General features: G+C 41.7%; 1 protein-coding gene and 1 non-coding gene across 2 annotated transcripts in view; one reads left to right on the top strand and one right to left on the bottom strand.

Moving 5' to 3' along the window:
* Positions 1 to 16,677, bottom strand: part of LOC100074858 (vesicle-associated membrane protein 2) — a 222,066-nt gene that overhangs the window by 20,457 nt on the left and 184,932 nt on the right. The window contains exon 2 of the mRNA XM_029052046.2: positions 11,659 to 11,773. Within this exon, the coding sequence (XP_028907879.1) occupies positions 11,659 to 11,773 (115 nt within the window). The remainder of the gene's footprint in view (positions 1 to 11,658; positions 11,774 to 16,677) is intronic.
* LOC114817500 lies at positions 8,744 to 8,881 on the top strand. The gene has a single exon (XR_003765364.1). It is a non-coding gene; the product is annotated as a small nucleolar RNA SNORA7 (small nucleolar RNA).

Genomic DNA, 16,677 nt, shown 5'->3' with positions numbered 1-16,677 from the left:
GTTGGCTAGTGGTTTTGAGATTGACATAGAGATGGGCTGGAGGAGGGGTTGGTTAAAGGAGGCAATTTTGGCAAAGGGGGAAGAAATGATGGTGTGGATTTGTGTATTAGGGATGGGAAGGTTGGTTAGGAACCCTAAATTAATGCCTTGTAAGCAGCTGGGACAGAACCAGAAGAGAAGGTGGGGGAGATGTCTTATGGATACCTGGATACATGCCTATAAGGTGCACCCAGCTCTTAGAACAGTGCTTGGCACATAGTAAATGCTTAATAAATACCATAATTATTTTATGGTGTATTGTTGGGATTATTAAATTAACTTAATTTGTTCAGTGAACTAATAATAAAAGCTAGTCTATAGGACATTTGAGATTATGCAATAATTTAGCACTTATTGTAAGTACTAATAATAATTCACAGCATTTCTGGAGGCTCACTAATGACGTAGGTGCCAAACAAACAACAAGTAGATAGAACACCAAGACCTGTTCTCAGAAAGCATTCTGCCTTCCTGGGAGGCAAGACAAACAGAGTAAGCCCTGCTTTTCCTCAGCTCTCCCTTCCCCCCAACCTTGCCCCAACTCTCTCCTTTTGCTTTAACCCCCTCCCTGCCCCACAGCACTTGTGTATATATGTGCATATCTAAAATTCTATTTATTTATGTTAATTCCTGTTTTACTTGTTCTGATGTGTATATATATATATCTCTAATTTTATTTAAATATATTGATTCTATTGATGCCTGTTTACTTGTTTTGATGTCTGTCACCCCCTTCTAGACTGTGAGTCCCATGTAGGCAGGGATTGTCTCTAATTGTTGCTGAATTATACTTTCCAAACTCTCAGTACAGTGCTCTGCACAAAGTAAGCGCTCAATAAATGGAATGAATGAATGAGACATAAAACCTGCCGTGATCATTTTTCTAAAATATGAAGTACAGTCCACATCTCCCTGCTCCTAAAAAACCTCCAATTGTTGCCCATTCATGTGCACACCAAACAGAAACTTCACTATTGGCTTTAAGGCATTCAGTCACCTTTTTCCTTCCTAAATGTACCTTGCTGGTCTCCTACTACAGGCACCCATAACTGTGTAGTTCCTCAAGGCTCAGTTCTGGGTCCCCTTCTAATCTCCATCTCCACCCGCTCCCTTGGAGAATGTATTCCCTCCCATGTCTTCAACTATCATGTGGATTCCCAGACTGAGCCCCCCCCCACCGCTCCTTCTCCCCTCTCCTTCGCCCCCTTCCGCCCTCTGCTCTTCCCCCTTCCCCTCCCCTCAGCACTGTGCTTATTTGTATATATTATTTATTACCCTATTTATTTTGCTAATGAGGTGTGTATCTCCATGATTCTATTTATCTTGATGATGATGTCCTGTTTTGTTCTGTTTTGCTTTGCTGTCTGTCTCCCCCATTTAGACTGCGAGCCCGTTATTGGGCTGGGATTGTCTCTATCTGTTACCGAATTGTACATTCCAAGCGCTTAGTACAGTGCTCTGCACATAGTAAGCGCTCAATAAATGCTGCTGAATGAATGAAACCGACCTGGACATCAACCAATCAACCAAATGGTATTGGCTGAGCGATTACGAGGTGCAGAGCACTGTACTAAGTGCTTGGGAGAGTACAATAGCACAGAATTGGAAGACACGTTCCCAGACATCACCTGGGAAGGAGAGATCAAAGGACAAATTGTTAGGTTTCCCATGGAAATATCACTTCTGTGTTTGTGAAGGTGCCTTGCAAAACAAAATCGCATGGTGCGATTGCTATGGAATGGGTTAGTCGTGTTGCCTCTTGTAGAATTGGTGTGTGGTGCCACCTACAGGGCACGGTGGCGCACCACATCGGAGTACACAACCCTTTGAAAGATGCTACAAATCCCTTTCGTCACCTCCCATGGAGGGCAAGTGAGTGAGGGGAGATGAACTGAAGGCTCGGGCCTAACCTGGCAATAGTCTGTAGTTCATTCATTCATTCAGTCGTATTTATTGAGTGCTTACTGGGTGCAGAGCACTATACTGAGCGCTTGGAAAGTAGAGTTCAACAACAGAGACAATCCCTGCCCAGCACCGGGCTCGCAGTCTAGAAGGGGGGAGACAGACATCAAAACAAGTGAACAGGCATCAGTAGCATCAGTATGAATAAATATAATTATAGCTATATAGCCCTCATTAATAAAATACATAGAATAATAAATACGTACATATATACAGAAGTACTGTGGGGCGGGAAGGGGGGTAGAGCTGAGGGAGCGAGTAAGGGAGATGGAGAGGAGGAGCAGAGGAAAAGTGCGGCTTAGTCTGGGAAGGCCTCCTGGTGGAGGTGAGTTTTCAGTAGGTCTTTGATGGGGGAAGTGTGCTAGTTTGGCGGATTTGAGGAGGGAGGGCGATCCAGGCCGGGGGTAGGATGTGGGCCAGAGGTTGATGGCTGGCCAGGAGAGAATGACGCACAGTGAGAAGGTTAGCAGCAGAGGAGCACAGTATGCGGGCTGGACTGTAGAAGGAGAGAAGGGAGGTAAGGTAGGAGGGGCAAGGTGATGGAGAGCTTTGAAGCCAATAATGAGGAGTTAATATCTGTTATCTGATAGTTGATATACCATAGTTGTTATCTGAACTTATAAACAGGATGACTGGAGGAGGAACTGAAGGACCCGCTCCCAGACAATGTACCAGATTGCCACGGTATCTGAGTTACTTGCTCCACAATCACGTAGATGAAGGTGCTTAGTAAGTAAGCACCCCTAGACTGTCAGTCTCCTCTGGACTATAAACTCATTATGTTTAGGGATTGTGTATGTTTATAGTTGTATTGAACTCTCCCAAGCACTTAGTACAGTGATGATGATGATGGTATTTGTTAAGCACTTATGTGCCAGGCAGTGTACTAAATCCTGGAGTGGATACAAGCAAATCAAGTTGGACACAGTCCCTGCCCCACATGGGGCTCCCAGTCTCAATATCCATTTTATAGATGAGGAAACTAAGGCACAGAGAATTGAAGTGACATGCCCAGGATCACACAACAGACGAGTGGCAGAAATGGGATTAGAACCAATGACCTTCTGACTTCCAGGCCTAAGCTCTGTCCACTATACCATGCTGCTTCTCATGCCATGCTGTTTTCTGCACACAGTAAGCACTCACTAATTATGATTGACTGAAATATCATTTAATGATGATCAGTCGATCAATCCATGGAATTTATTTAGTTTTGCTGTGTGCAGAGCACTGTAATAAGCACTTGGGAAAGTACAATACAATACAATAGATAGACGGGATCCCTGCTACAAAGGATGAGAAGCAGCACAGCCTCGTGGAAAAAGAATGGGTCTGGGATTCATAGGACCTGGGTTTTAATTCTGAATTTGCCATGTGTCTGCTGTGTGACCTTGGACAGGTCATTTACCTTCTCTATGCCCCAGTTACCTCATCTGTAAAATGGGGATTAAGACTGTGGGACAGGGACAGGGACTGAGTTCAACCTGATTATCTTGTACCTTCCCCGAAACTTAGTAAAGTGCCTGACACATAGAAAGCATTTAATAAATCTCATTAAACAAAGGCTCTTACAATCTACAGGGGGAGACAGAGTTTTGTTTTTTTTTAAAAAAAAAACACTGTTAGGGGAAATAATAGAGTATAAGAATATTTATATTAGTACTGTGGGGCTGAGGTATTCAAGTGCTGAAGGGATACACAGTCAAGTGCATAATTCATCAGTGCAGAAGGGAAAGCAGGTAAGTAAAATAAGGGCTTTGTGATAGTCCCAAGGAAACCAAGACCAGCATTCATGTTTCCCTTGTCCGTGACATCTTTAGAAATGTTGAAACAACACTGGCTCAACTGAACTTCTAAATTCTAGACTGTAAGCCCCCTGAAGGCAAGGATCCCTGTCTTCTCTTTTGAACTCTCCTAATCACTGAGTAGTGCTTCTCACTCAGCAGGCGAGGCGCTTAGTAGATGCTATCAAACATGTGGATGATGATATTAATTAAGGGAGCTCTTGGGGACGATTTCCTACTTTTACAATCCGATATTGGCAATTAATATCTTCTTGGTATGCAGTGGCTATATTTACTTTGATCATTTTGAATGCTGGTCACATTTCAGAGTTTTCCATATGTTAATCAGTAATATTTATTGAGTGCTTACTAAGTGTAGAGCACTGTACTAAACACTTTGGGAGAGTATTAATCAAGATTCTTGGAGTTCTGTCCTATTTCAAAAACAGCAACAGATCCAGAAGCAGACTGAATTGAGTTGCCTATAAATTCAAAAATACATATTTTCTTGCTGTTTTTGCCTTAAGCATTTTCCAACAATACTGCAAGCCTACCCCAAGAGTAATTTATCAGTAATTTTAATGGTGGTATTTTCTAAGCACTTACTATATGACAAGCACTGTTCTAAGAACTGGAGTTTAGACAGTATAAGGTCAGACACAGTCCCACAAGTTTAGGTAGGAGGGAGTATAGATTTTGAATTACCATTTTACAGATGAGGACATTGAAACACAGAGAAATTAAGTGACTTTTCCAAGGTCACATAGCAAGATTAGAATCTAGGTCCTCAGAGTCCCAGAACCAGGTTCTCTCCACCAGGCTATGAATTGAAACAAAAGTGAAAACTGCACATATTTCTTTTTTTTTTTCTAGAGGGGCAAGAACAGTTTGACAATCTTTCTCAAGTCCTTAGAAACTCAAAGATGGAGAAAAAGACAGAATCTGAGACTCCATCTTCAAGCAGTTTTGATCTCCATTGTGATTAAGGTAAATTCCTCTTGAAAGGAGTCAATTCCTCTTGAATGAGACCTTGCCTAGAGTATCAGATTCCAAAAGTGAAATGAGCTACTGCAAATGAATTGCTGTAGCTGAGTGGAGGAATAAAGCCATGTCTGGATAGCTCTTTTTCCTCTCTTTTGCTCACTTCCTTTTGTCTCTGAGGATTGATTTTGGACATTTGCACCATGCTGACTGATTGCAGAGAGAACACAGTTAATAAGGTGTGCATGCTTGATAGAAGAGGCCTCTCAGAGTCTATAATATTTACCTTGTAAAAAATGTTTCACTCTTCTGCAACTTTGCAACTTTGGATCTAACTGGGGCACTATCAGGGAGGAAATGATTTTCTCTATGTGAATGATATTGCCTCTCTGAGTCATCAAGTTGCTTGTTCCAGATAAAGCTCTCATGGAGGTCAACGGTTTGTCACCTCACCTAGGGTCTGGTCTTACCAAGCTTCAAGTCGTCAAATTCATTCTCTGGTTTCTCCAATCACTGTTATGGTGGAATCATTAACTTCAGGGGAAAAAAGGGTTATCAAAGCCAGGATCAAAACTTTCCTTCCAGAGGAATACTTTATTACTAATAGTTTAAAATACCACAGTATTTTACCATGATAAATGTCTTCCAATCACATTCTAAATTCAGTAATATATACATAGCCTGCTAAAAGGAGCTTATTTTCATTTCCAACTTCAGTGGGAAAACATGTGTTTCTCCCTCGGGTCTTGATAATAAGTTGGCGATGTCTTCCTAAAGAGTGTCACTGAAAGCCACCTGGTTAAGTATGGGTGTTGAGTAGAACAAAGGGAATCTTGTGTATTAGCTTGGACTCTACAAGTGTATCTTTTCCAACAAGAAATAATAATTATTGTACTATGTGCTAAGCACTGTTCTAAGCACTGAGGTAGATACAAGTTAATCAGGTTGAACACTGTCCCTGTCCCACATGGGGCTCACAGTCTTAGCCCCATTTTACAGATGAGGTAACTGAGGCCCAGAGAAGTTAAGTGACTTGCCCAAGGTCACACAGCAGACATGTGGTAGAGCTAGGATTAATTGATTAATTTATATTAATGTCTGTCTTCCCCCCAGACTGTAAGCTTGTTGTAGTCAGGAAATATGTCTGTTTGTTGTTATATTGTACTCTCCCAAGTGCTTAGTACAGCACTCTGTACACAGTAAGTGCTCAATAATTCATTCATTCAATTGAATGAGTGAGTGAATGAACCCAGGTCCTTCTGACTCCTAGGCCCATGTTCTAACTAAGCTAAATTGAAATGTGTATACAAGTACACATATGCACACTCACACATAATATATATACAAATATATATATATATATATATATATATTCATTCATTCATTCATTCATTCCATTGTATTTATTGAGTGCTGTGTGCAGAGCACTGTACTAAGACCTTGGGAAAGTACAATACAACAATAAACAGTGACATTCCCTGATGGACAACGAGCTCACAGTTTAGAGTGGGGGAGACAGACAGCAATACAAGTAAATAAAATTACAGATATGTTCATAAGTGCTTTCATTATTAATAACAGAATCATCTTGGAACTGGTTAAATATATGTGCATATCAATAATTTATTAACATATCAATATTGGTATCCCCCTTCTAGATTGTAAACTAACTGTGGGCAAGGAATTGTGTCGCAGGCGCCTCCTCCCCCTCCCATCCTTTAACTGTTGGAGTTCCTCAAGGGTCAATTCTTGGCCCTCTTCTGTTCTCCATTTACACTCACTCCCTTGGTGAACTCATTCGCTCTCACGGCTTTGACTACCATCTCTACACAGATGACACACAGATCTACATCTCTACCCCTGTCCTCTCCCCCTCCCTTCAGGCTCGCATCTCCTCCTGCCTCCAGGATGTCTCCACCTGGATGTTGGCCCGCCACCTAAAACTCAACATGAGCAAGACTGAGCTCCTCATCTTCCCTCCCAAGCCCGGTCCTCTCCCAGACTTCCCTATCACCGTGGATGGCACGACCGTCCTTCCCGTCTCTCAGGCCCGCAATCTCGGTATCATCCTTGACTCGTCTCTCTTGTTTACCCCACACATCCTATCCGTTACCAAGACCTGCCGGTTTCACCTTTACAATATCACCAAGATCCACCCTTTCCTCTCCACCCAAACAGCTACCTTACTGCTACGGGCTCTTGTTATATCACGGCTAGACTACTGACTCAGCCTTCTCTCTGATCTCCCTTCCTCCTCTCTTGCCCTGCTCCAGTATATTCTTCACTCAGCTGCCCGGCTCATCTTCCTGCAGAAACGATCTGGGCATGTCACTCCCCTTCTTAAACACCTCCAGTGGTTGCCTATCAACCTCTGCTCCAAACAAAAACTCCTCACTCTAGGCTTCAAGGCTCTACGTCACCTTGCCCCTTCCTACCTCTCCTCCCTTCTCTCTTTCTACCGCCCACCCTGCACGCTCGGCTCCTCCACCGCCCACCTCCTCACCGTCCCTCGGTCTCGCCTATCCCGCCGTCGACCCCCGGGCCACGTCCTCCCGCGGTCCTGGAATGCCCTCCCTCCTCACCTCCACCAAACTAATTCTCTTCCCCTCTTCAAAACCCTACTTAAAACTCACCTCCTCCAAGAGGCCTTCCCAGACTGAGCTCCTCTTCCCCCTCTACTCCCTCTGCCATCCCCCCTTCACCTCTCCGCAGCTTAACCCTCTTTTCCCCCCATTTCCCTCTGCTCCTCCCCTCTCCCTTCCCATCCCCTCAGCACTGTACTCGTCTGCTCAACTGTATATATTTTCATTACCCTATTTATTTTGTTAATGAAATGTACATCGCCTTGATTCTATTTAGTTGCCATTGTCTTTCGAGATGTTCTTCCCTTTGACTCTATTTATTGCCATTGTTCTTGTCTGTCTGTCTGTCTCCCCCGATTAGGCTGTAAGCCCGTCAAACGGCAGGGACTGTCTCTATCTGTTGCCAACTTGTTCATTCCAAGCGCTTAGTACAGTGCTCTGCACATAGTAAGTACTCAATAAATACTATTGAATGAATGAATTATGTCTGCCAACACTCTTACATTGTAGTTTCTCAATCAATCAATGGTATTTATTGAGTGCTTACTATGTGCAGAACACAGTACTAAAGCACTTGCTCAAGCATGTAATACAGTGCCCTGCACACAGTAAGCAGCACTTATATATATGTACATATTTATAATTATATTTATTTTTATGAATGATGTGCATATATCTATAATTCTATTTATTTACAATGATGGTACTGATGCCTGTTTGCACATTTTGATGTCTGTCTCCCCCTTTCTAGACTGTGAGCCTGTTGTGGGCAGGGATTCTCTCTATTTGTTGCTGAATTGTAACTTCCCAAGTTCTTAGTACAGTGCTCTGCACACAGTAAGCGCTCAATAAATACGGTTGAATGAATGAATGAACTCAATACGATTGATTGATTGATTAATATAGGTTGTGCATAACTAGAGATAATTTCTTTGGTTATCTATCTGAATAGGCTATCTTCATTCAACATCAACAGAAAGTGGACAAGTGTGTGACTATTTTGTAACCAACCCTTTTCTCTGGAACGTAATGTCAGGTAGTGTCATGAATTAAATTATGTCCCCTAATTAAAAACTGGTGATGATATATACTCATACTTAGGACAGTGTTGAGGGAAATGGTGAGGGTGAATAGTGGTGATTCTAGATGCTGAAAATTCTTTAGTGTGAGAAACTTAGCTGAAACTGGTCTGCTCATTCTCTTTCATCACTGTTGGGACTTAAGCTTGTTCCTCCAGATTGTCAGCTCATTGTGGCAGGGAATGTGTCTGATACAGTGTTCTGTATCACTCTCCCAAGCGCTTAGTACTGTGCTCTCCTCACAGTGAGTTCTCAATAAACCTCTAGACTTAAGCTCACTGTGGGCAGGGAACACAATGTGATTGCATTGTACTCTCCTCTCTCAGGGTTGTACCTGGAGAGTTTCCAGTACTCTACCAATTACGGCTATAGGAGGGAGAGTCAAGCAGAGGCCTGTCCATTCCATTCCTAGCTTGGGCAGTGGTTAGCGAGTGGAAGGCAATCTGCTACAAGTCAAAACTCACCCGTGCCGGGCAGCAGCGGCACAGGAGAGAGTTGAGGACGGAGATTTGTTTACTGCGTGGAAGGTGGCAATTGTAAACATAATAATAATAATAATAATAATGCTGGTATTTGTTAAGCGCTTATTATATGCAAAGCACTGTTCTAAGCACTGGGGGATACAAGGTGATCAGGTTGTCCCACATGGGACTCACAGTCTTCATCCCCATTTTACAGATGAGGGAACTGAGCCACAGAGAAGTTAAGTGACTTGTCCAAAGTCGCACAGCTGACAAGTGGCAGAGCTGGGATTCGAACCCATGACTTCTGACTCCCAAGCCCGGGATCTTTCCATTGAGCCATGCTGCTTCTCTATTCCATATTTTTACCAAGAAGACTCTATGGTTACACTACCAGAATGATTGTAGATGGAAATGGGACGTTCTGGGAGAGATGTGTCTATGGGGTCACTATGGGTTGGACATGACTCGACAGCATTAGATAACAACATTGTACATTCCCAAGCATTTAGTACAGTGCTTGGAACTCAATAGATACAACTGAATGAATGAATGAAATGCTATCATTGATTGATTGATTTAATAGTTGGATGTTCTGGTCAGGGCCTTTATAAGGTGAATGATGGAAAGAGCACATTGATTAGTACTGGACAATATAGTAGTTCTTGTTTTTAAAATCTTTGACTCCTAGCCTGTTTAGGTTCTTGAATATGAGGGTCCAAGACTTCAATCCAAGATATACTCTTATCTCCTATAACATTAAGGAATCTGCTCTAGAAGAACCTCATGTTAAGAGAAAACTGTGTTATAGTAGCTATCAGTTCATCTGTAATTAATGAGTTAGGAGAGATATAAACGTGACTGACATTTTTTGGTAGAAACTCCTGTATTATTGTTACGTTCACCACTGTCAAACTGCTTTCAGTTTTGCCAATCATTGTAATTTTACTGGCTTAAATACTGCAAAGTTGCAAAACCAGAAGAAAATACAAAGTAATATACAGTACAATATGGTAATCAGAGGCCGGGAATGGGAGCAGTATCAAATACATGCACACAAACTTTTCTTCCTAAATTGAATTGGCCTGTGCCACTTGTGGGTTGTGTTATATCAGGCTAGACTCATCTTGTGCAAATAATGTTCCCTAATTCTTCACCTGGATTATATCCTCTGTACAATAAAAATACATGTTATAATAATAATAATGATATTTGTTTAAAACTTTGTGTGCACCAAACACTGTTCTAAGCACTGGAGTAGATACAAGGTAATCAGGTTGGACACAATCGCTGTCCCACATGAGGCTCATGGTCTCAATCCCCATTTTCCAGATGAGGTAACTGAGGCAAATGGAAGTTAAGTGACTTGCCCAAGGTCACACAGCAGACAAACGGCAGAGCTGAGATTAGAACCCACGACCTCTGACTCCCAAGGCTGTGCTCTTTCCACTAGGATAACTGAACAGGCAGTTGTCGGATATAACCAAAAGGGCGATTGAGATTAGCTGTGTCTCAGAGAGATGGCCAGTCTAGCTGTCTGCTATGACCATCTTGGGCTCAAAGTAAGGCTCTTTAACTCCTGAGCAAGGTTTTGACTATATCATGAGGTTCTGAACTTGTGTGTCAAGGTTTTTATCCTGAAGCCAAAGACACTGTCTTCTGATTTAAGGGTTAGATTACTTCTGGTCATGAGATTTTTCTGAACATTCACTTGGAGCTGTGTGTTGAGCCGTACTAAATTGTATGGGCAAACTCTCTTCCTTGTGAGAGAAATTGTAAGTGGAATGAATTAATACCTGCAAAGATCCCTTCAATTTCTGAGTAACAGACCTCTGTCAATAAAAAGCACGGCTCAGTGAGAAGCAGCATGGCTCAGTGGAAAGAGCCCGGGCTTGGGAGTCAGAGGTCATGGGTTTGAATTCTAACTCTGGCACTTGTCAGCTGTTTATTGAGCACTTACTATGTGCAGAGCACTGTACTAAGCACTTGAAATGTACAATTCGGCAACAGGTAAAGACAATCCCTGCCCAATGGGGAGGGAGACAGCAAACTGGGGAGACAGACAGCAAAGCCTCATTAACCTCATTAACATCTCATTAACAAAACAAATAAGGTAATGAATAATATATACAAATGAGCATAGTGCTGAGGGGAGGGGAAGGGGGAGGAGCAGAGGGTAGGGGGAAAAGGGAAGGGAAAGGGGAGCAGAGGGAAAGGGGGGTTCAGTCTGGGAAGGCCTCTTGGAGGAGGTCTTAATCAATTAGGAAATTTAACCAACTAGGAAACTGAGTCTCAGAGAAGGTAAGTGACTTGACCAAATTCACACAACAGGTAAGTGGCAGAGCTGGGATTATAATCCAAGGCCTCTGGCTCCCAGGCCCGAGCTCTTTCCACTAGACCATACTACTTCTCAGAGTGACCCAGGTAAAGTGTGTCAGGAGAGGGGGAGAAATCATCCCAACAATAGGAAGGCCAGCAGGGTATCCTTCCCGGAAAAGAGGGTCTCTGAGTCTTACAAGAAGGTCTCTTACACAGTAGGAAAATTCTCTTTCCCTATTTTCTGCCCACACACAGAGAACACCCAGACAAATACGGTTTTGCCCTCTTATTGAGTGTGTCAGTGTACCTAGAGGAAGAGGATTAAATAGACAGGGACTCCAGGTGTGAATCACAAAGCCATTTGCCAGCTGTGCCATTCATGGCTGATGAGGGAAATATATATATATTTTAAAAGGAAAACTTCATCCTAGGCAGCTTGCGTGAGACTTACCTCATCGACCTGGGCCTGTGTCTGCTGCAGCCTCCGGTTGCTAGTCACATTAGTCGGGGGATTGACAGTCCCGCCTTGAGTCCCTGCAGCACCTGGAGTGGCGATTGGGGCTGACCTAAATTCAAATAAGAGAGAGAGAGAGCTTTCAGCTGAGGCATTGAAGAAGTTTTCCTTCTTATATTTTGTCTGCTGTGTGACCTTGGGCAAGTCACTTCACTTCTCTGTACCTCAGTTACCTCATTTGTAAAGTGGGGATTGAGTCTGTGAGCCCTACATGGGACTGGGACTGTTTCCAAACATATTTGCTTGTATCCACTCCAGCACAGTAGAGTGCATGGCACACGCTGAGCACTTAAAAAATGCCACAGTTATTATTATTATTATTAGGGGAGAAAATGAGGATTCTACCAGAAATAGTTAACCCAAAGCAGCATGACTTAGTGGCAAGAGCATAGGCTTGGAACTCAGAGGTCATGGATTCTAATCCTGCTCTACCACCTGTCAGCTGTGTGACTTTAGGCAAGTCACTTAACTTCTCTGTGCCTCAGTTACCTCATCTGGAAAATGGGGATTTAAACTGTGAGCCCCACGTAGGACAACCTGATTACCTTGTATCTACCCCAGGACTTAGAACAGTGCTTGGCACATAGTAAGCACTTAATGAAATACTATTATACATATATATGTATATATTTGTAAAATCAGTTTCCCATTCATTCATTCATTTAATTGTATTTACCGGGCACTTACTGTGTGCAAAGCACTATACTAAGCCCTTGGAAGGTACAATTTGGCAACAGATGGAGACAATCCCTACCCAACACAGTCTTCACAGTCTAGAAGGGGGAGACAGACAATGAAACAAAGTAGGCAGGTATCAGTGTGTAGTTTAGATTAGAGATTGGACAGTGAAAAGGCTAATGAAATAGTCCGGGGGAGGGGAAACCAGAGATAATACCAGGGTGGTAGAAAGGAAGGGCAGATCTGGTACAGAATAAATGGCTGCATTTAGCAGTAGACTCAATATGACAGTTGAATGATAGTGAAGACTCAAGAATGATTCCAGGGCTGTGGGCTGCTGAGGTGGGAAAGATGGTGGTGTTGTCTATTGATTGGCAGGAGACTGATGCCCTACTTACTCTATGTCATCACTTCCAAAGTTTCCTGTCACTTTTAAATGCACAACAATTCATAACCTTGTCTCCTCTTTACCTCTTCTCTATCATTTACCTTCTTCCTTCAGCCTATCCCTAACTCTTGCTATTTCTCATTCAATAAATTCCACTGAGTGATTTTAACACTAATATTTCACAAATCTTCTTTTCCCTTACTATCACTCATTTATTCAATTGTAGTTATTGAGTGCTTACTGAGTACAAAGCGCTGTACTAAGGCTTGGGAGAGTACAGTATAACAACAGACACATTCCCTTCTCACAGCGAGCTCACAGTCTAGAAGGGAGACAGACATTAAGATAAATAAATAAATACTATCAACCCTTGGTTCAAAATCTCATTACCTTCTCACTTCTTCTAAGTACATGTTTTTGTATATATGTATGTACACATGTATACATACAAATGGATGGATAGATATATACATCCATGCATACCTACACACACATAATTGGAGGAAGTGAGAAGATAATAAGAGCTTGAACCAAGAGATTGATAGTAAGGGAGGAGAGGATTTGTGAAATATGTGTGTGTGTGTGTGTGTGTATACACAAATACATAATATGTGTGTGTGTTTATGTGTGTGTTGGCATTATGGTATTTCTTAAGCACTTACCATGTGTTAAGCAGTGTTCTAAGCACCGTAGTACATACAAGTTCTGAGGTTGACACAGTCCCTTACCCAAATGGGGATCACTGCCTAAGTCTAAGTGTGTGAGTGCATAATAAATACACTAAACCATCAATGGTATTTATTGAGGGCTTATTTTATGCAGAGCACATTTGTTAGAGTACAGTACAGTTGTCCTTCATATTAAAATTCTTCATATTGAAGAATCAATCAATCAATTGTACTTACTGAGGGCCAAACACTGTACTAAGCACTTGGGAGAGTATAATAGAGATGGTAGACATATACCCTGCCCAAAGGAGCTTCCCTGCCCTCAGTGCTTACATTCGTAACCATAATTTATTTTAATGTCTTTTTTCCTCGAGCCTAGATATTAAAATACATGATGTATTTTACATTACAATTCTCTCATTATAATGTATTTTATGAATATGTACATGAACAGTGTAGAACTGAAGATGGGGTAAATAAAGAGTCCAAATCCAAATGCAGAGGTGACCCAGAAGGGACAGAGAGTAGGGGAAGTGAGGGATAAGTCAGGTAAGGTCTCTTGGAACAGGTGAGATTTTAATAAGACTTTGCAAGTGGGGAGAGTGATCCTCTGACAGATATGAAAGTGTGAGGGAATTCCAGGTGAGAGAGAGGACCCATACAAGGGGAGAGGGGTGAGATAGACCAGTACAGGGTACAGGGAACAGGTTGGCATTAGGGGAGCGAAATGAACATGCTGGGTTATGGTAGTAAGAATTCAGCGAGGTAAGATAGGATGAGGAGAGCTGATTAAGTGCTTTAAAGCCAGTGATAAGGAGTTTCTGATTGATATGACTATGGATGGGCAATCACTGGAGGTTCTTGAGGAGTGACAAAACATAGCCTGAATGTTGTTTTTTTTAGACTATGACCTAGGCGGTAGAATGATGTATGGACTGGAAAAGGAGGAGACAGAAGGCAAGGAGGTAAGCGAGGAGGGTGCTGCTTATGCTCCTTCTTATGAGGAAGGTCAAGGAGAGATAGGATAAGTGCCTGGACCAAAGTTGTTGCAATTTGGATGGAGTGGAAAGAGCAGATTTTAATGTTGTGAAAGTAGAATAGGATTTGGTGACAGATTCAATATGTGGATTAGATGAGAGAATTGATTTGAAGAACGAGAGAGATGAGTCTAAATGAGGAAATGCCCCTAAGGGTGAAGTTCACCTATGAGAGAGAGAAAGAGAGAGAGAGAGAGAGTGAGACTGTGCATGTCTGTGTGTGTGTGTGACTGAAAAAGCCAATGCAGAATCCACAATCCTGACCAGAGTTGTCTCTTGTTGTGTTGTTGTACTTAATGTTTGCAGTTCCTGATGCTATTTTCTCTTTTGCCTTTTTGTTTTATTTATTTTTCCCATGTGAAACCTTTGCTCAAAGAAAACTACTTTCTTCTGCGTGGCAGTGCATCACACATTTCTATCCTCAGCAGTTGACTCCCAGTTTTCAGCTGGCCTGTGTCATTATCTGAGGCTTTACTTAATCATATCCTTAGTTCAGTGCTCTGCATAAAGTAAGCACTCAACAAATACCACTGATTGATGTTCTTAAAACACTTCCTTGCCCTCTTTCCTTTTGCCATCTTGTCCTCCACCTTATCAATCAATCAATCATAGTTATTGAGTGCTTACTTTGTGCAGAGCACGGTACTAAACACATGGGCGAGTACAATATAAAAGTATCACAGACACGTATGTATGTTTATTTAATTGTTTGAGTTGGAAATTTGTGTCTCTATGATCCAGTGTAAACTTTTCAAAGGGAGGCATCAAATTTGGTGTCTAGTTCAGTGCACTGCACACCAAGTCAATCAATCAATCAGTCAATCCATCAATTAATGTCAATCAAATGTATTTATTGAGCATTTACTGGGAGCAGAGCACTGTACTAAGTGCTTGGGAGGATGCAGTATAACAGAGTTATAAGATGTATTTCCTTCCCACAAGGAGCTTACAGTGTAGACGTGTAACTCAGTAAATGATTCAGACAAGTATGATGATAAGGAAGCAGAAACAATCATGCTACCATTTCCAGTTACAGGAGATACAAAGAGAACCTACTGCCTTGCACATAGTTATTCAATAAATTAACTCTGGCTCCAAGAACAGAACTGTGAAATCTGGGAATTTGCATGATGTTAAATCTACAAGCTCCAGATATCTCTCAACTGCTTCTCTAAATTTTCTTATTACACATATACTCAGCTACATAAACACAGATGCATACATATCTCCACCCATATCCTTTGTAGTCATTGTGTTAATTCTCTGCACCCTTAAGTAATTTTGAAAATTGACCATTTTTTAAAAAAAATTGAAATTATAAATTCAAAAGTGTACACCTGCTTTCAAATTCCAAATAAGGAGTACAAACACTATGGAGTTGTATCGCACACAATTTCCTGTAGGTGTATTTTCCAGATCAAATCAGAAATTAGCTAGTTAATAGCAAATTCCTAACTCTGAAGGGTTCAAATGATCTTCACGCCCACATTTCCCAGATGTGACTCACTTTCTTTGTATAGGGAGCCTTCAGTTCCTCCCACTTGAAAGAGCAATCTCAATGCAAAAATTCAATTCCCTCACTCCAACCATGGAGTCCCCTAAGCATTTAGTATGAAAAATATTAAATCCTCCTCTCAGGGTTCTGACATTCCACCCACAATGACAAACTGAGAGATGATTGTATCTCTGAATCATTCTCACCATAGTTACAATGATCAAATCAATTAACTTTCCAATTAATTAATTAGCACCCCAATTGGACATAAGGCTAAATATTATTTAATATAGTCCACATTCACATTTTTGAGATATGGGAGCTTCCATTCCTGGTGCATTTTCATTTCGATGAATCCCAATTGTCTGTTTATGGAAATAATTGGCTGGGAGTTATTGAGTTGCTTCATTAATATGGGAGTTAAGAGCCTCATATTTTGAAAATTCAGTAATGATGGTTCTTCCCTTTTTCTCTCTCCAGTGACTTTGTCTGACAAAGCTAACAAATATTCAAAGGCTCATTGGAACTTTCCAGTTACTAGCAGAATCCCTCAAAGTTGGACCCAGAGCATAGACTCGAGTCCTAGGGCTTAATCTCTACAACACTATCTGGTGGGTAGGGAATGTGTTTCCTAACTCTGTTATATTGTAACTTTCCAAGCAGTTAGTACAGTGCTCTGCACACAGTAGG

The sequence above is a fragment of the Ornithorhynchus anatinus genome, chromosome 1 (genome assembly GCF_004115215.2).
Source record: "Ornithorhynchus anatinus isolate Pmale09 chromosome 1, mOrnAna1.pri.v4, whole genome shotgun sequence".
Lineage (NCBI taxonomy): Eukaryota > Metazoa > Chordata > Mammalia > Monotremata > Ornithorhynchidae > Ornithorhynchus > Ornithorhynchus anatinus.
This window is presented reverse-complemented; position numbering and strand designations above follow the sequence as displayed.